This window comes from Pteropus vampyrus, unplaced genomic scaffold (assembly GCF_000151845.1).
Source record: "Pteropus vampyrus isolate Shadow unplaced genomic scaffold, Pvam_2.0 Scaffold523, whole genome shotgun sequence".
In the NCBI taxonomy this organism is placed as follows: domain Eukaryota; kingdom Metazoa; phylum Chordata; class Mammalia; order Chiroptera; family Pteropodidae; genus Pteropus; species Pteropus vampyrus.
Genome location: NW_011889304.1, coordinates 199,323 through 219,472, shown reverse-complemented (window position 1 = coordinate 219,472; position 20,150 = coordinate 199,323). Strand labels below are relative to the sequence as shown.

Below are 20,150 nucleotides of genomic sequence, written 5' to 3'. Positions count from 1 at the left end.
GGGGAGCCTGGTATAGAGCTGGGACCCCTCACGCCTCTGAAAGGATATCCACAGCTGAGATGTCCCTCCCAACTTTTAACTGCCACATGTGGGTGTAGGACCAACTCGTTCTATGTCTCACTTCTCCTACTCGTCTTGAGATGGCCTCTTGTGTATGTCATTAGTTTTAGGACTTCTGTTCAGCTAGACTTCAAGGAATTCTCAATTGTAATTTTGATGTCATGAGAGGAGGCAAACACAGGGTTTACCTATTCTATCATCTTGACCAGAAATCCAATACAAACTCCTTTTACATTACCAGAATCTGAACATTTAGATTAGCAGTTCTCAAACTTTTTAGTCTTGTGATTTATTTATACTCTTAAAATTATCAAGGGTTAAAAGAACTTTGTGTGTGTGTTCGTGTGTATGTTTATGTGTACCCTATTAGAAATTAAAACAAAAGTTTAAATATTCACTTATTAATACATTTAAAAATAATAAACTCATTACATGTTGACATAAAAAATATAATTTTTCAAAAAGTACACTTTTCGAAAAGGAAAAAACTGGTGAGAAAAGTGGCATGGTTACACGATTGAACTTTATTTAATGCCTTGCTTAATGGAAGACAGCTGATTTTCACATCTGATTCTGCATTCAGTATGTTCCAATATGTTGTTTTAATTGAAATACATGAAGAAAAAAATCTTCCTTCATGTGGATATGTAATGTGAAAGAGAAGTATTTTAAAAGCCTTTGTAGGTTGTTCTGGATGTTCTCCATAAACACTGTACCCAAACTTAACAATTTATAGTTTCTAAACAGTCGCAATATAGGATCTGAGACCATAACACTGAACTTTTGTACATTGTGACGTAAAATCCAATGGTCTATTTAAGTAGATTTTTTTACCCATGTATTTTTTGGTAACATTAGCATTGGTCATTTGGAAAGCAACAATTCACTGACATGTACAGATCTTCTGAATTTTATCACATTTCCAATATTAAAAAAAACCTCAAACCCACATTTGTTAATATCACGAGCAATCTCATCAGAGAAGTCTTTAAAGTATTAGGAAGTTGACACAATAGCAAATATAAGCTTTCCAACATAATGACCTTTAGGTAAGAGCTTGAATATTATCATTTGTAACAAATATTGGCAGGTGTTTTCTCTGAGTTGACAGGCTCACATTGTTCAAGAAACTGTCTACCAGATACCTGTGTCTGAATACTAGTCCACTGTACTTTCAAGTAAAAATGCTGTTCCACAAAACATAGTTATTCAGTTCTCAACTCAATTATTAGACAAGCATTTTTCTTCACAAAATACATTATACTCTGGTGTGCAACAGGAGTGCTGTATGCATACTTCTTTAATCATCACACAGAATATTGAAAATATGTGTACTCAAGGTTGGGGATCTAATTAAATTAATAATTATTTTCTGCTCTATCAAGAACAGTCTTAAGTGAAACATTTTTTTCCTTTGAGTATGTGCCAGTTAGAAATGCAGTGATTATTATTATAGTTTGGTGCCAGTTCTTTGATTTATTCTGTGTCAGCATTTTACCCAGTGTATAAATCATATTTTTTATATTTTCTATATTTTATAATATTTTGACATTTGTGGAGCGCCTTGTTGATTGGGGGGAAAACTGCCCTTCCCAGAGCTAGGTAATTCCTAGAGACAGTAAATACCTTATTGGTGAGCCTGCCTTTCTTATACAAATCAACCAACCCCAAGTTTATACCCTCAACCATGTCCTTTATCTAACTCACACACCAAGCCAATATGTCGCCTGCTCTAAATCACTCAGGACCAGGTACCAGACAACTAGAAAACACCCCTATGACCCATAGCCTGCCAACACTATTCAAACTAGCCAATCCTAAGCTGTTTCTCCTGCGCTGCCTTGCCTTTTTTGTAGAAGCAAGCCCTGATAAAGACTTATGCTGAGGTTTTCCCCTCGTTCCTTTCTGCCTCTTGACCATACCTGGTCCTTCCTCATGTGGCCTTGCATAGCATGGCATACCCCCTCATCTCAGGAAATGGTGATAATAATAACTTTCTTTTAATGGCATCTCTCTGTGTCATCACTCCATCACCTCCATATATTCAAATTCCATGAGTACTAATAAGACACTAATTATTGCTTTAGCTTCATTAGGACAAATATGAACACAGTTAAAAAGACAATCGAATTGTTATTATTAACAAAAATAGTTTTCTCCTTGTGTAACTCTCATAAGGGTCTCAGGTACTACACAGTTCATGAATCACACTTTGGTAACTGCTGGTTTGGGTCTTTCTTGTCTTTTATCTCTTTCTTTTACATTTCAGTCTTCTATCTTCTTTTGTTATAACTTTCTATTTATAGGCATTCTTAAATCTATCTAAAAGGTAAAAAGGAAATCATCGTCTAATATTTATCTCCCTCTTAGTTTTCATTTTCTTTCTTTATTTTCCCTGTGCAATGCCTTATACTTGTTTTCCGTACTCAGTCTCACATCCCATTCTCACCATGGGACCTGCTATCAGATTTTAAAGTCTATAAACCTTGGACCAAAGTAATAATATCAGTATCACCATTTCCTATCAATAAATCTCCATGTTATATATCACAATGCTCAAATTCTTGATATCTACCCACCTTGATTTTGGTAAAAAACACTCATTCTTATCCTATTTTTCAGAGTTCCTTTTCACATATTGGTTGCTTTTCTTCCCTTTATTTACATTGCCTAAGAAAATAAATATTTGTTGAATAAGTAGATTTTATTTCAGTAGGCTCTCATTGGTGTAAAAGGATCTTTCTTCATCCTCAGTTCTTGTCACTATAAAAGTTCTGTAAGCTATAATAATTTGATCCATTCACAAATTGTGATTTCCTCATTTTATGTAAATGACTTTCAGATATACATTTTTTTGGCCCATTTCTCCCACCTGAACTCTAGTGGTATATTCTAATTTGCCTGCAGCAATACAGCAATCAGTTGTCTCAATCTTTTGGTTATCAATATATCAGAAGTACTAGTCATTATCTTTACTTCACTCTTATTTGTTTCTATATCTTATTTGTTCCTATAATCACCCCCTTTGGAGTATCAGGTTGATTCCATCATCTCTGTTATACTATCTTAATCTCTCCACAATTTGCATTATGTTATTTCTATCTGTGAAATATCTTTACAGATTAATATTCTCATTCGCCACTGACAACTTCCAAAATGAAAGCCATATTATTTCAGGTGTGGACTGCTGTAATTACTACTTGGATTTGCCATGATTTTCTCCCAGTTCTTTCCGTAGTAAGGTAACAGTAGTAAGATATAGAATTTGCAAGAAAAATAATAGGTAGGGTCAATTGGTGCCATCCACATACATTGGAGAATACAGTCCTTCACAGCCCCAATAGGGAATAGCAGAGTTTAAGGTATGTTACTGCATTGGGAGGAAAATTTGAACCCATCCTTCTCTAAAACTAAAAAAGTAATTAGCAAATTAAAAGGAAAAATTAGAATTGGTGGCGAGGAGAATTTAATTATTGACCATCACTCTAGAAGAATAAATTGATGTAGCAGCAGTTAGTGATTATGTTCATGTTGCAAGTATGCTTTGTTCTCTGGTTTATTTTATAATTCCTAATGGAAGTAATTTCCTAGTTCTTCCCTTTCAAGAGAAAATAAATCAGTTATATGAGGAGTTATGGCCTAGACTATAGACTAGTGTTATTCTGTCAACACTAGGAAATGAGTGTTGAGAAAGTTCATTTCCCATGGAAGGGCTAAATGTAAGTGAAGAAAAAAAAAATTGGAAGCATTTTATAACACTTATTTAGGCATAAGTAGATAAATATATGGGTTTGATCTCTACCTGAACAGTTTTCCTTGCTTACTGTTTAGTACTCTTGATAGGCTCACTCCATTCTCTGAAACTGCCTATTTCAAGAACAATCCCACTTCTACCATCTTTTGGTTACTTGTCCTTGTGTTTATTACACCTGCACAATGTAGCTTATATTTAAATATGCCAAAGATACGTGGTTTTTGCTTATGCCAGTTTTTCACCATTTTAACAGTATAGCAGGATTTGTGTTTGTTCCACGCATTTTTCCTACCAAGAGATAATTTATTTTTGCCCTTCTATAGACCACAGTAGTGAGATAGTCCCACCATGGGTTGTTTGTCTATACATTTAATCCATCACCTTTATATGAAGACTCACAGTCTTGTTCATTGTATTCTTTTCTAGAAGATGGGAAAGCTGAAGATGTTTTAATGAAGTTTAAAGAGTACCAAGATAGTCATTTTAGATCAATTGTATTCATCAACCACAAAAGACTAATTAAGGAAAGAAGTAATATTTTGGAGAAAACACTTACCGTAGGCAAGAACTGTATTATTTCAAAAAGAACACTGCATGAACATAAACCTGATGGAAAGGTTTTGAAAAATATTTCAGAATTAGTCATTAGAAATATCAGCCCTGTAAGAGAGAAGCTTGGTGAGAGTAATGGATGGGAGAAATCATTCCTCAATACTAAGCATGAGAAAATTCATACTGCAGCGAGTCTTTATAAACAAACAGAAAGGAGTCTGAGTGGTAAACAAGAGCTTATTCAACATCATAAGGTTCAAACTCCACAGCAATCATTTGAACATAATGAATGTGAAAAATCCTTCCTTATAAAAGGAATGTTATTTACACATACTAGAGCTCACAGAGGAGAAAGACCGTTTGAATGCAATAAAGATGGAATAGCCTTCATCAAAAAGTCAAATACCAGTGTCCATCCACAAAATCTTATGGAGAAGAAACCCCATGCATTTAGCAAATATGGGAAATTCCTCTGCAGGAAGTCCATTTTTATTATACATCAGAGATCTCAAACAGAAGAGAAACCCTTTCAGTGTCCTTACTGTGGGAATAGCTTTAGAAGGAAGTCTTATCTCATTGAACATCAGCGAATTCACACAGGTGAGAAGCCGTATGTTTGCAATCAGTGTGGAAGAGCCTTCCGTCAAAAGACAGCCCTCACTCTTCATGAGAAAACACACATAGAGGGGAAACCCTACATTTGTATGGATTGTGGGAAGTCATTCCGCCAGAAGGCAACCCTCACTAGACATCACAAAACACATACAGGAGAGAAAGCCTATGAATGTATTCAATGTGGGAGTGCTTTTAGAAAGAAGTCGTACCTCACTGATCATCAGAGAACTCACACAGGAGAGAAACCATATCGATGTAATGAATGTGGGAAGGCATTTATCCAGAAGACAACCCTCACTGTCCACCAAAGAACTCACACAGGAGAGAAACCCTATATTTGTAATGAATGTGGGAAGTCTTTCTGTCAAAAGACAACCCTCACTCTCCATCAAAGAATTCATACAGGGGAAAAACCCTATATTTGTAATGAATGTGGGAAGTCTTTCCGCCAGAAGGCAATTCTCACTGTCCATCAGAGAATACATACAGGAGAGAAATCCAATGGATGTCCTCAGTGTGGGAAAGCATTTAGTAGGAAATCAAACCTCATTCGCCATCAGAAAACCCACACAGGAGAGAAACCATATGAATGTAAAGAATGTGGGAAGTTCTTCAGTTGTAAGTCAAACCTCATTGTCCATCAGAAAACTCACAAGGTAGGAACCATGGGAATATAATAAAAGATGTGACTTTTTTGTAAAAACTTTCAAAGTCATAGTAAACCCTGTACATAATGTTGCTTGCAAGTGTAATAATATTCAGCAGTTTAAGGTACTGTACCACATATTTACTTATTGTTTGCCAGCCTATAAAGCACACACAAAAGAATTAGAAGACAAATTAAATGACAAAAGTCATTGAAAATACAAGCCCAATTTTTTGTTAGATTTATCAGATGTAAACTTCCTTTGTCAAGTTACTACATTTAAAATAGTTTATTTTAAATTTTAATACCTATCATGTAAACCATGACTGGCAGTGGTCTATGAACCACACTGTGAACACAAGAGTGTTAAAAAGAAAGGAGGTGTGAACTGTGTTTCTCATTGCAAATATGGAATGAAAATTATTTGTTACCTCCTCAAAGTTAACCATAATTGTGACTTCTAACATTACAAATTAGTTTTTCAATATTATAAACTTTTATATAAATTGAATTATATACCATGTATTTTTATATATATGGCTTGTTTCATTAATCATTATGTCTCTAAAACTCATTAGCGCATGTAGCAGAAGTTAATTCATTTTCATTCTGTATAGAATACCATTCATTATATGATTATATCACATCAAATCCATTGTTGGTGAACTTTTTTATTCTTTACAGCTTAGGGTCATAATAAATTCTTCTGTGAACATATTTGGCTTTTGGTGTATATGTATTTAATTCCCTTTATATATACTTAGGAGTAGAATTTCTGGGTCCTGGGGCCTGTGTATGTTTGGCCAGCTTTGGTAGATACTACCAAACAACTCAGAACTTGAACAGCATGAGATAATTCATTCTGAAGGGAAAGAACTGAATATTATCAATTAGTGATGGTTCAGACCAGAGAATCAGGGAAACTATGGATGTTGTGAAAACTGGGAGTCCAAATGTAATGCATAAACAAAAGCTTTAGCTACAGCCCAAATTTTAATATTAATACCAGATAAATGTAATAAATGTGAGATTGCCTTTAGCCACAGTATTGCCTTATAACTAAAGAGAGGGAGACAACCACCATCTTCCTTGTTCAACATGAGAGAATTCTAATAGAGAAAACCCCTATGAATAAAATGAAGGAGGCAGAAGATAACCTTTACCTATAGCCTATGTCTTACTGGTAATATAAAAATGATGACTGTGGAAAAACTTCATCCATAGCTCAAATCTTATACAACACTGTAAAATTCACATTAGATGGGAACTCTTCAAATGAAATTATTGTAGGAATGAGTTTATCCATATCTCATTCCTTGTATAACACCGTAGGATTCATATTAAAGAAAGGAAGGTTAAAAGACCAGCAGATGAGTCCTGTAACTCTAACTCTGCTTCCATAAAAGAAGTCCAACCATACGAAGATCATGCTAGAGTCTATGTGTAGGCACCTTGGTCAGTAACCAAGCCATCTTGGACATTGTCAAGTCTTCAGATACTGGAACCAATTGGAACCATGTGACAGACCCCCAAGCAATAACTGCTCAGTTGAGGCTGTCTGAAATTCCTGACCCACAAAATGGTTATATCTTTTGACTTAAATTTGATAGATTAAAAGGAGAAATAATCTTGTCAGTATATTTATATTATGAAAATTGAAAATGAAGGTATGAATATTTGGGTTCCAGAGTCAATGAGGAAAAGAGGTAACTACTTGGCGATTTTGACATGAACAAAAACTGGCTCAAAAATACAGTTGAAGACTTGGCTATGTTTTTGGTTTACAATTATATACCTAAAAACAGTTCAATTAGGAGTTCATATATGTCTCTTTTTTCTCATTTTTTGGCAGTAAATTTGACTTAAGAACGTAGTTAGCTTAATTTCAAGGTCACAAATCTAGCTATACCAAAACAAACAAACAAACAAACAAACAAACAAACTGGGGGGTATCAAGGTGGCATGCTAGGTAAAAGCAGGGTTCGCCTCCTCTCAGAACCACATTAAAATTACATCAAATTATAAAATGATCAATGTGGAGAACCACCTGAAGTCTAATTAATTGTAACATGTACATCTGAGGATATCAAGAAAAAGCCACATCGAGACGGGTAGGAGTGGCAAGGATGACTTGTCCTGCACCAACCAACACATGGCCATTGAGCACCAGGAGAGAGAATGCAGCTGCAGAGGGTCCCCCCGCCCCAAATGAGAGAGGAGTCCAAGCCCCATACAGAGGCGCCCCAGCCCAGAGGTGCAGCCCCAGGAAGAGGAGTTCCCACAAAATCTGACTATAAAAATCAGTGGGGATTCTGGCCATCTGGGTGAGACGGAAGGAACCTGAACACCCAGATGTCCAGCTTAAAGGGCCCGCACACAGTTTCGCTTGTAGACATGCACCCTGGCAGCTTGGGAGGTGCAAGAGACATAGTAGTCTCTTGGAAAGACTGAGTAGTGTGGAACCAGAGAGAGGGCTAGAGGGACAGCTGCCATCGTTTCTTTGTCGGTCCTTCCTCCAGGGTAGTCTACAGATGGGCACCATCTTGCCTGTATTGATCCCACTCCCTTCACAGCCAACTCTGAAGCTGCTTCGGTTCAGTGAGATTGGCAAGCCCCAACCCATGACTCCCTGGGGCCCCACTCCATCCAGCCCACAAATTGCCCCTGGCAGGCCCCTGCTGGCAGCTGCTTCCACCCTGCCCCTTCCCAGGTCCATGAATTCTTGGGAAGAAACAAACCTTGGCTAACAGAGCCCACACATTTCAAGAGAGACATGTGATGCCTGACCACCGGTGCCAGCTTGAGCAGCAGTCTCTTGGGCAGATTGCGGGGCTCTGTGGGCCTGATGCAGAAGGCAGCTGGCTTTGCTATAATCTGTGTCTTTTGCAGGAGCCCATGGACTCAGAACTGGCAGCAATTCCTATGCCGTATTGGCCCGACAGAATTGGTTTGTTACACCCTGTGTCTCCCTGAGAACCCACACCACCCAATCCACAAATTACCTGCGGCAAATTCATTCCCAGGCAGCCAGTCTCACCCTTTGCTTTCCTTGAGCCACGAACTTGACAGCAGACAACAGCATTCAGTTCATGCAGCCCACTCAGGGCCCATGCATGACCCATGCATCCCAGGAGAGACTTTTGGTGGTAGGCCACAAACCCTATCCCAAGCTACAGTATTTCTTGAACAGATCTCAGGCATCTACAGGCCTGAGACAGGCAGTGGCTGGTCTTACTTTGATCTGAGACTTTCACAGGAAGCCACACAGCACTGGCATTAAAACTGACACTGCCTTGGCTGGGGGAATCTGCTCGCTATACCCCAGTGACTTCCTGGGTCCCTGAACCACCCAACTCATGTACCCCACAAAGGCTTTCCCAACTGCAGTCTTACGGACAACTGGTAGGCAGCCTCAGGCCTTGAGGCTCACTGGTTCTTTTGCTAAGCTGTCCCAGGCTTGGTACTGGGGGTAACCAAACCTTAGCTTGCAGCATTGTCTCTCCCACTTGCCTTTATATCCAGGATAGGCAGCAGCCATCCGTGGATTGCTTTCTAGCTCCAACCAGGTAGCCCCAAGCAATCAGTGGCAGCAGCTGACCTTGTCCTACTCAGGAGCCCCTCCCAAGGGGCCACAGAACCAACACACACACAGGCTGGCACCAGACTACAACAGAGCAACACCTGACTAGCACCATAGATGGTACACCCAAAGAGTAGTTTCAACAACTACACAAACTGCTAGGGCAAATCTCACTCCAAGGAGTCAGCCCCACACAACAACTGATACCTTGTGATTGTGGCCAATCCTCACAGCCTGAGAGTCAATCCCATCCACTGACATGCTAACAACAATAAAGCCTTAGCTACAAAAGGAGAACACACATGACCCACACAAAGAATATCCCCAGAGCTCCTGGTGTAGGTGCTTAGGGAGACTGCACCCCTGGGCCACACAGGACACATACTGCTCAAGGCTAGGAGGTATAACAAATCTTCCTAACACATAGAAACAAACACAGGCAACTAAAATGAGAAACGTGCTACAAATGAAACAAGAAAACTCCAGAAAAAAAATTAAACAAAAGGAAAGGGGGGGGGCGGGGGGACCATAAATACAAATAATAAAATGGCAGTAACTATACCTATCAATAATCACTTTATTCTTATTTTTAAAAAAATTTTTTCAATTATAGTTGGCGTATGATATATAAGTTTCCGATGTACAACATAGTTATTAGACATTTATATAACTTACAGAGTGATCACACCAATAAACCTAGTACCCATCTGACACCATACATAGTTATAACATTAGTAGCTATATTCTGTATGCTATACTTTACATCCCCATAACTGTTTTGTAGCTACCAATTTGTACTTACGAATTTCTTCCCCTTTTTAACCCACCCTCAATCCCCATCCCATCTAGCAACCATCAAATTGTTCTCTGTATCTATAAGTTTGTTTCCATTTTGTTTATTTTGTTCTTTAGATTCCACATGTAAGTGAAATCATATGGCATTTGTCTATCTAATTTACTCCACTCAGCATGATACCCTCTAGGTCTATCATTGTTGCAAATGGCAAGATGTTATCCTTTTTATGTCTGGGTAATATTCCATTGTATATATATATACCACTGCTTCTTTATCCATTCATCCATTGATTGACATCCATGTTACCTCCATACCATGGCAGCCAGGGAAAAGACTATTATAAATGATGCTGCAATGAACATGGATTCACATATCCCTTCAAAGTAGCGGTTTAGGTTTCTTTGGATAAATACCCAGAAGTAGGATTACTGGGTCTTTCTTGGTCTCTTGTCCTTGCCTTTGTTTTAAAGTCTATTTTATCTAATATTAATATTGCTAGCCCAGCTTGTTTGTTTGTTTCCATTTTTATGAAATACATTTTTCATCTCTTTAATTTCAATCTGCATGTCTTTCAAGCCAAAGTGAATTTCTCAGCAGCATATGTAAGGGTCTTATTTTCACATCTGTTCATCCACCCTATTATTTGAATGAAACATTTAATCAACGTTTAAAGTAATTGTTGATAGATATAATTGTTGCCATTGAATTTTTTTTTTTAATCTTTTTTCTTCTTAAGTCCCTCCAACATTTCCTGTAATACTGGCTTGGTGATGATGAACTCCTTTAGCTTTTTCTTGTCTGGGAAGCTCTTCATCTGTCCTTTGATTCTAAATGATAGCTTTGTTGGGTAGAGTAATCTTGGTTATATGATCTTGCTATTCATCACTGAATAATTTCTGCCAATCTCTTTGGCCTGCAAAGTTCCTGTTAAGAAATCAGGTGACAGTCTTACAGGAGCTTCCCTATAGGTAACTACTTGCTTTTCTCTTGATACTTTTAAGATTCTTTCTTTGTCTTTAACCTTCATCATTTTAATTATGATGTGTCTAAGTGCGGACCTGTTTGGGTTCATCTTGTCTGGGACTACCTGTACTTCCTAGATTTGTGTGTTTAATTCCTTCTCCAGGTTGGGGAAGTTTTCTGTCATTATTTCTTCAAACAGGTTTTCAATTCCTTGCTCTCGCTCTTGTCCTTCTGGTATCCCTATGATGCAAATGTTGGTATGCTTGATGTTGTACCAAGGGTCTCTTAAACTATCCTCATTTTTTGGATTATTTTTTCTTGTTTCTGTTCTAATTGGGTGATTTCTGCCACCTCGCTGAGCAGAATGAGTTCTTTATCAAGGAGATTGAAACCCTCAAAAAGAACCAAATAGAACTTCTGGAGATATATAACACACTGCAAGAGATGAAAAATAAAATAGTAAGTGTAGGAAATAGAGTCAACCAAATGGAGGAAAGAATCAGTGATATTGAAGACAGAAATATAGAAATAAATCAGAAGGAAGAAGAGAGAAACCAACGAATGAAAAAGAAACACAAGAAGTAGCTGATATCATCAGGAGAGGAAACATAAGAATAATGGGAATTCTTGAAAGGGAGGAAAATGAGCAGGGATTAGAAAGCATTTTCAGACAAATAGTTGATGAGAAAGAGCTTAAGCTTGGAATTCAAGAAGTCAACAGAAAACCCAATTATCTCAACCCAAAAAGGCCTTCACCAAGACACATTGTATTAAAATTATCAAAAATCAACGACAAAGACAGAATTATCAGGGCAGCCAAGGAAAAGAAGAAAGTAACCTAGAAAGGAAAACCCATTAGATTATCGTTGGATTTCTCAGCACAAACCTTACAAGCCAGAAAGGAGTGGAATCAAATATTCAAACTATTAAATGAAAGGAACTACCAGCCAAGAATAATGTATCCAGCACAGCTCTCCTTTAGATATGAAGGAGGAATAAAGACCTTTCCAGACATACAAAACTTGAGGGAATTCTCCACTACAAGGCCTGCATTACAGGAAATACTGAAAGAGGTCCGCTCACCTAAAACACAATGACAAAAAAGAAACATAATTAGGAGTAAGGAGACTAGCAGGCAGGCAGAAGCAGAGGAGTGCAACCCTTACTAAGAACAGGGCATTATAAGCTTAAACAATAAGAGATTTGCTATAGCAAGATATTAATGAACATTCAGCATACATAAGGACAAATTAAGACAACAATGACTGAAAAGGGGAGGATTCAAAGATCCAAATTCGCAAAGTGGAATGGAGATAAGGCACATCCAAAAAGTTGAAGCTACCACGTGGCCACTTGGGCTCCTCATGTTTCTAAATTGACAGGCAAAGAAGGGAGTTACTGTATTTAATGAGTAATTGGTCCTGATTACCAAGAGGAAATTGGGTTGCTACTACACAATGCATGTAAGAAAGATTATGTCTGAAATACAGGAGATCCCTTAGAGTGTCTCAGTATTACCACATCTTGTGATTAATGTTAATGGAAAACTACAACCCAATTCAGGCAGGACTGCTAACACTTCAGGAATATTTGGGTCAACTTGCCAGGCAAAGAACCACAACCAGTTGAGGTGCTTGCTAAGGACAAAGTAGATATGAAATATGTAGTGGAAGAAAGTAGTTATAAATACCATGTATAACCACATGACCATTTGTAGAAATGAGGGCAATAATAGTATCAGTACTTCTTTATTTTGTTATGAATATTTGGATATATATATTAACCAAATATTTTATTTCTTTCTCTCTCTTATCCCCTTATTGTTTAACATAAGAAGTATTATAATAGTTAATTTTATATCACAACATTTAAGTTCCAGGATATAAAAGAGTGAATCTTACTCAAGGACTTCTCCTTGGGGAAAGGGTCAACATGTTTTCAGTTGTACCTGGGATAGTGTTTCATGTTAAATAGAAATATGATTTTGTTATTATCTTTATTTGCAGAGTGTTTCAAGGACATGTGTTTGGGTGCCAAGCTGATAATGAGTGGACCATTATGGTCAGTTTTATGTCAGCTTGGCTAGACTACAGTTATTCAATCAAACACTAGTCTATGTGTTGTTGTGAAAGTATTCTGTACATCTGATTAAAGTCCATAATTAGTTAACTTTAAGTAAGGGAGATTATTATATATAATCTGGGTGGGCCTGATTTACTCAATTGAAAGGCAGAGCCGAGCCTTCCCTGAAGAAGAAAAATTTCTGTCTGTAGACAGCAGCAGTTTCAGTTCATGTCCAAGAATTCTAGCCTGTTCTCCTTGATTTCAGACTTGTCTATACAGCCTTCAACAATCAAATAAGCAGATTCACTGCAACAAATCTATCTATCTATTTATCTATCTATCTATCTATCTATCTATCTATCTATCATCTATCATCTATCATCTATCACTGTTTCTTTTTCTTTGATTAAACGTTGACTGATATAACAATCTTCCAACCTTCTCCTTCCAGGCCCCTTACTAGGCCATTTACCCCAAGAATATGATTATTCTTCTATTGGGCCACCTCTCTTTCCACATGAAGTAAATGACCAAATGCAATAGCTTAAGTTCCACCTACTGAGATAAATTTCCCTTGCCTTTAAAAGCCACCCCTGTGTGAAGCTGATGTGTAATTCTGCTGCTTTCCATTTCAGTTGTGCCCACATATAGAGGGAACATACTGTAAGCCAAGTTCAGCCTTTTCTTTTTCTCTCAGCTGTTTATATGGGATTTCTATATGTTCATATAAATAATCTGATAGAGGGACACTGATGAACCTGTGATGCGTCATATGCTCATGTATATTGTATGTGCCCTCTAGTAGTTCTCATGCTCAATCTTGAATGTACCATTTCCATTTTTTGAAGATTGCACTGGGCTCATCCAACTTTATCACATTATGTTTCTGTCAGGACCTAGTTCACAACGGGCAATTAGGATACATGGTGACTTGGTTTCACAAGGCCAACCATTCTGTTCCTACAGGGCCCAGTAGCATGCCAGAGGCTCATTTTCAAAAAGTGTGCTCATTCTGCATTGTGTTTCTCTGACTGCGGTTTGCCATGAACCCCACGCTGCATCATTTTCCATCAGTTATATCTCCAATAGCATACAGTATTTTAGATCATATGGCTCAAGTGAAACGACCATTTGCACTTCAGTCAGGACCTTCTACAGAGCACTTTTCTGCACTAGGCTCCTCTCAAAGCTGGCAGCCTTCTTTGTCATTCTGTATATGGATATTCTAAGGTGTTGAACGTGTTGCTTTCACATCACAGGGAAGTCTACCTGGAAGTGTACTTCCTTCTTAATAGTAAAGAATACATAACACAGCAATTTATCTTTTACTTTACTAAAGTGGCAGACCTCTGAATCTTTGTAGGTTTTTTTCTCTGTGAGGAATATATGTCTTAACGAGGCTTCTAATGTGCATGATATCCTTTCACCATACTTTCTTATATTGATGTCATCGATGTAATTAATTACTGTGATGGTCTGCAGGGTGTTTAGATAGTCCAGATATCCTCATGCTATATTTTGATAGATGTGGCAAAATAATAAATATATATTTTTTCTCTTCCTTGAAAACTGTTTCTGATTTTCTTTCCTGATTAGAATGGAAAAGAATAATCACTCAAATCAATGACTGTGTGCTATATACCTGAACCCATATTCATCTGCTATAGCAAAAGTACCACTTCCAGAGACTCCTAATTGGTAGAGCTTACAGTAGTTCGTAGCCATCCTCTAGTTACATTCACAGATTGGTGTATAAAAAAGTCATATGATAGTGAGATATAATAATGACCATCAACCCTATATCCTTTTGATCTTTAGGGTGGCACTAATCTCTACTGTCTTCCTGGGATGTGATAGTTTTTTATTTACTATCATAGCTTGAGGATACCAGGCTTAATCTCAGAGACTTATACTTGGTCTTTGCTACTATGATAGCTCTTACATTACAGGCCAAGGCTCCAATATGTGGAGTAAGTCCAACTCCAAAGTGTGTCAGCACTTATTATAATTCTAGGATCTGTAAAATGACCACCAGATGATCTGTGGACTCAGCAGGCCCACTGAAAGCTAGACTTTGGCCAGAAATCCATTTATGACCTGACCCCTACATATACCTGTTCTAACATGTAGACCATGATAATGCTTTAGGGTCTCTGGGTGTCACTGTCAACTCAGATCCTCTGTATGGTAGTTTTCAAGATGTCTTGGTATTCTCCTTTCCAATATACCAGTAAATGGTGATAGGTTCCTTTGGCAGAAAGACTAAGATGTCCCTCAATGCTTCCCTGACTCCTGACTTCATGCCCTATGTAATCTTTTTCCCTTGCGTGTGGACTGACTTAGCAACTTACTTCTAACCAAGTCATAGGAAATCTCTTCCATTATTAAGTTATGAAAGATTGTAACTTCTTTCTTGGTAGAAGACTTTCTTTATTCTCTCTTGCTGGCTTTGATGAAGCAATATGCCATATAGGAGCAATGAACAGCAATGAACTGAGTGTGGCCCCTGTGGCCCCTAGCTAAAAACCAGCACAAAACTGAGGTCTTTAGCCTAATTGCCTGTAAGGAACTAAATACTGCAAATAATCATGTGAGCTTGGAAGTAAGCCTTCCCTGGTTGTGCCTTCAGATAAGTCCTGGGCCATACTTTGATTACAGCCTTATGAGAGACCTTGAAGTAGAGGACCCAGCAAGGCTGTGCTCGGACTCATGAACCTCAGGAACTTGTGAGATAACTGTATTACTCTAAGCTGCTAAGTTTGTGGTAGTTTGTTACACAGCAACAGATAATTAATACAGTACAAGAGAGTCTGATTCTATTTTTGATGTCTGACTGCTGAGTGCATCCTCCCTTGGTGCAGGTGGGAAATTCAAACCACATAAACCCCCCCTGTGCATGTGAACTCTTACATAGTCCCACCCCCTAACCACAATAAAAACTCAAGCCAGTCTCTCCTCCCTGATCTCTTAATCCATTTTGAGATCTGCTTAGAATCCATTAAGAACAGATTGACTTGAGAGGCTCAAGACTTAAGCTGGCAGAAGAAACAATGAACATGAAGATTATGGAGATTATGCAATCCAAAGAATAGAAAGAAAAAAAATGAAAGAAAATGAACAGAGCCTCAGGGACATGTAGGAAACCATTAAAAATGTCAACATATATGTAAGAAGAAAAAAAAATTCTCAATTTGCCAAAAATTTTTACTATACACACCAAAGAAGCTCAAGAAACACCCAGCTATGGTATACAGAGACATCACAATAAAATTGCTGCAAGCTAAGGGAGACATTGTTGCTGTGAGGGCCAAGGCAAGACTCTCTCTGTACAGAAGTGCCAGCAGTATCCATTGTTCCCTGTTGAGCTCTCCCTACTCCCAGTGCGTGGACACAGTGCTGCCATAAACGTGAAGTCATCAAACAGGATAATAGACATTGCTCTGCCCAGAGGATTCCCTGAAACCTGGCCTCCTCCAACTCACATCTCCACCCAAGCCACATCCAGGTAGATCCTGAGCAAGTCAGGTGCTCCTTGCTGAGCAGTGCCTAGACTCACACTGGAGGCAGCTGGCCTCGGTTTCCCCTGTGGTTTCTTGAGGCAACTATAAACATAGCATCTGTGGATTGCTTCCTGAATCTTAACAGGTGTCCCTGGAGGGGCAGAGGCTTGGACTAAATATGGCCTGCAGCTGAACCCCTCTAAGGACTGTGCCACTGGACACATATTTCACAAATCCACACTAAGACCAGGAGACTTAGGAGCTTTGCCTAGTACTTAGAAACAGACATGGAATGGCAGCCAATATGGGAAGACAAAGAAACAGAAACCATATGAGAGAACAGAACAGAGAGCCAGAAATATTGGAGTCAAGCAATCTAACACATGCAGAATTCAAAACACTGGTTATAAAGATGCTCAATGAACTTTTGGGAAGTGTAGATAAATTCAGTGAGAACTTCACTAAAGAGGTAAAAAACATAAAAATGGAAATTGAAATTATAAAAGGGAATCAATCTTAAATGAAGAACACATTATCTGAGATGAGAGGTATATTAAATGGAATAAGCAAACTGAATAAAGAAAAGGATCAAATGACCTATTTAGAGGACGGGAAAGCCAAGTATACACAATCAGAATGGCAAGAAAAAAGATGCCAAGACTATAAAAATAATTTAAGGAGGATATGAGACATTATCAAGGGTCCAAATATCCATCTGATTGGCATAACTGAAGAAAATCAAGATGTTGAATAGCTGTTTGAAGAAATAATGATGGAAAACTTCCCTAACCTGGTGAAGGAAATGGACAAAAAGCCCCAGGAAGCTCAGAGAATTCCAAAAATCAGGGATGTAAAGAGGCCCACACCAAGACACATCATAATTAAAATGCCAAAGTCTAAATACAAAGAAAGAATATTAAAAGCAGCAAGAGAAAAACAAATAATTACATATAAGGGAACACCTATAAGACTGGCAGCTGATTTCTCAAAGGAAACTATGCAGGATAGAAGGGCTTAGCAAAAAATATTCGACAAGGTGAAGACCCAGGATTTACAACCAAGAATAATTTATCTAGCAAAGCTAGACACACACACACACACACACACACACACACACACACACACACACACACAAATGGAAAGATATTTGGTGTTCTTGGATTGTAAGAATCAACATAGTTAAAACGACCTTATTACCCAAGCATTATACAGATTTAATGCAATCCCCATCAAAATCTCAATGGCATTTTTTAAAGAAATAGAACAAAAAAATTATCAGATTTGTATGGAACCACAAAAGATCCTGAATAGCCAAAGCAATCCCGAGAAAAAAGAATTAGGCCAGAGGTATCACTCTGCCTGATTTCAAATTATACTACAAAGCAACAATGATCAAAACAGCATGATATTGGCAGAGAAACAGACACATAGAGCAATGTAACAAAATTAAAGGTCCAGAAGTAAACCCTTGCATATATGGGCAAATAATTTTCCAAAAGGGAACAAAAACTATACAATAGAGAAAAGAAAGCCTCTTCAATAAATAGTGCTGGGAAAATTAGAAAGCCACATATAAAAGAATGAAACTATACTGCTGTCACCATACACCAAAATTAACTCAAAATGGAGTAAAGAACTAAATATAAGACCTGAAACAATAAATTGCATAGAAGAAAACATAGGTACTAAACTCATGGACCTTGGATTTAGAGAGGATTTTATGAACTTGACCTCAAAGGCAAGAGAAGTAAAAGCAAAAATAAATGAGTGGGACTATATCAAACTAAAAAAGCTTCTGCACAGCAAAAGAAACCATCAACAAGGCAAAATGGCAAACAACTGAATGGGAGAAGATATTTGCAAACAGTGCAAATAGGGCTAATATTAAAAATACTTAAAGAACTCATACAACCCAACAATAAAAAAAATCTAATTAAAAAATGAGCAGAGGATCTGAACAGGTTCTTCTCCCAAGAGGACATACAAATGGCCAACAGACATATGAAAAGATGCTCAACTTCACTAACTATTAAGGAAATAGAAATCAAAACTACAGTGAGATACCATCTTGTACCTGTTGAATGGCTATCATCAACAGGACAAGTAATGACAAGTGTTGGAGAGGTTGTGCGGAAAAGGGAGCCCTCATACACTGCTGGTGGGAATGTAAATTGGTACAGCCAGCATGGAAAATAGTATGAAGTTTCCTCAAAAAACTAAGAATAGAATTTCCATGCGACCCAGCAATCCCTCTTTTGGGTATCTACCTAAAAAATTTGAAAACATTTACCCACAAAGATATATGCACTCTGATGTTCATTGTAACAGTATTCGTGGTGGCCAGAACATAGAAGCAACTGAAGTGAAGTGTCCTACAATAGAAAATTGGATAAAAAAGACGTGTTACATATATACAATAGAATATTACTCAGCCGTAAGAAAAGATAAAATACTGCCATTTGTGACAACATAGGTGGATCTTGAGATTAACATGGTAAGCAAAATAAGTCAGACAGAAAAAGTTGAGAACCATATGATTTCACTCATATGTGTGATATAAAACTGAAAGCAACAAACAAACATGACAAACAGAGACTCATGGATATCGACAGTGGATTAGTGGTTACCAGAGGGAAGTGGGGAGGGGGCAGGAAGATGGGGGTAAAGGGTGACAGAAGGAAATTTAACTTTTGGTGGTGAACATACAATGCAATATACATATGATGTATTTTTTGATATGTACACTTGAAACTTATTTGCTTTTATTAACCAATGTCACACCAATAATATTAATAAAAAAGATGTAAAGGTGACATTAATATCATAAAGTGTGCTTGGGAACAGAAATAAAAGCATAAAGTTTTTTATGCAATTGATGTTGTTATTACCTTAAAATAGACTTACATTTCATATAAGCCTCATAGTAACCACAAAGAAAAAATCTATAGTAGATACACAAAAAATAAAGAGAAAGGAATCAAAGCATACCCCTATTTAAAAAAAATCATCAAATCACAAAGGAAGACAGCAAGAGAGGAAGAAAGGAGCTACAATACAATCAGAAATTGTAGAATGTCAATAATACAACCTTACCTGTCGATAATTACTTTAACTGTAAAATGATTAAATTTTCCAATCAAGGACAAAACGGCAGCTGAATGGGTTAAAAAAAACAAAACAAAACAAGATCCAAAAATATGCTGCCTACAAGAGAATCATTTTAGCTTTAATAAACACAGTCTGAAAGTGAAAAAATGGAAAAAGATATTCCATGCAAATGGTAATCAAAAGAGAGCAGGCTTGGTTATACTTACTTATATCAGACAAAATAGACTTTCAGTCGAAATCTGTCATAGGAGATAAGAGTCACTATAATAATGATAAATGGTCAATTAATCAAGATGATATAACAATTGTATATATATATGCACCCAACATCAGAACACTTAAATATATAAAGCAAATATTGACAGGTCTGGAGGAAGAAATAAACAGCAATACAATAAAAGTAGGAAAATTTAATATCCCATTTTCAACAATGGCTAGCTCATCTAGACACAGAATCAATAAGGAAACACTGGACTTGAATAACACTTTAGATCAAATGAAACTAATAGACA

At 37.4% G+C, this 20,150-nt stretch overlaps 1 protein-coding gene across 15 annotated transcripts in view; it reads left to right on the top strand.

Annotated features, from left to right (window-relative positions):
- Positions 1-20,150, top strand: part of ZNF382 (zinc finger protein 382) — a 93,829-nt gene that overhangs the window by 32,252 nt on the left and 41,427 nt on the right. For 12 of the 15 annotated variants that reach the window (XM_023525076.1, XM_011383518.2, XM_011383511.2 and 9 more), the window contains one exon: positions 4,241-6,344. The exons of 1 other annotated variant lie outside the window; for it this stretch is intronic. In XM_023525076.1, coding sequence (XP_023380844.1) covers positions 4,241-5,658 — 1,418 coding nt within the window. In that variant the 3' untranslated portion in view covers positions 5,659-6,344. Of the gene's footprint in view, positions 1-4,240; positions 6,345-20,150 lie in introns of those variants that run through there. 2 more of the 15 variants (XM_023525079.1, XM_023525080.1) reach the window with 2 other exon arrangements.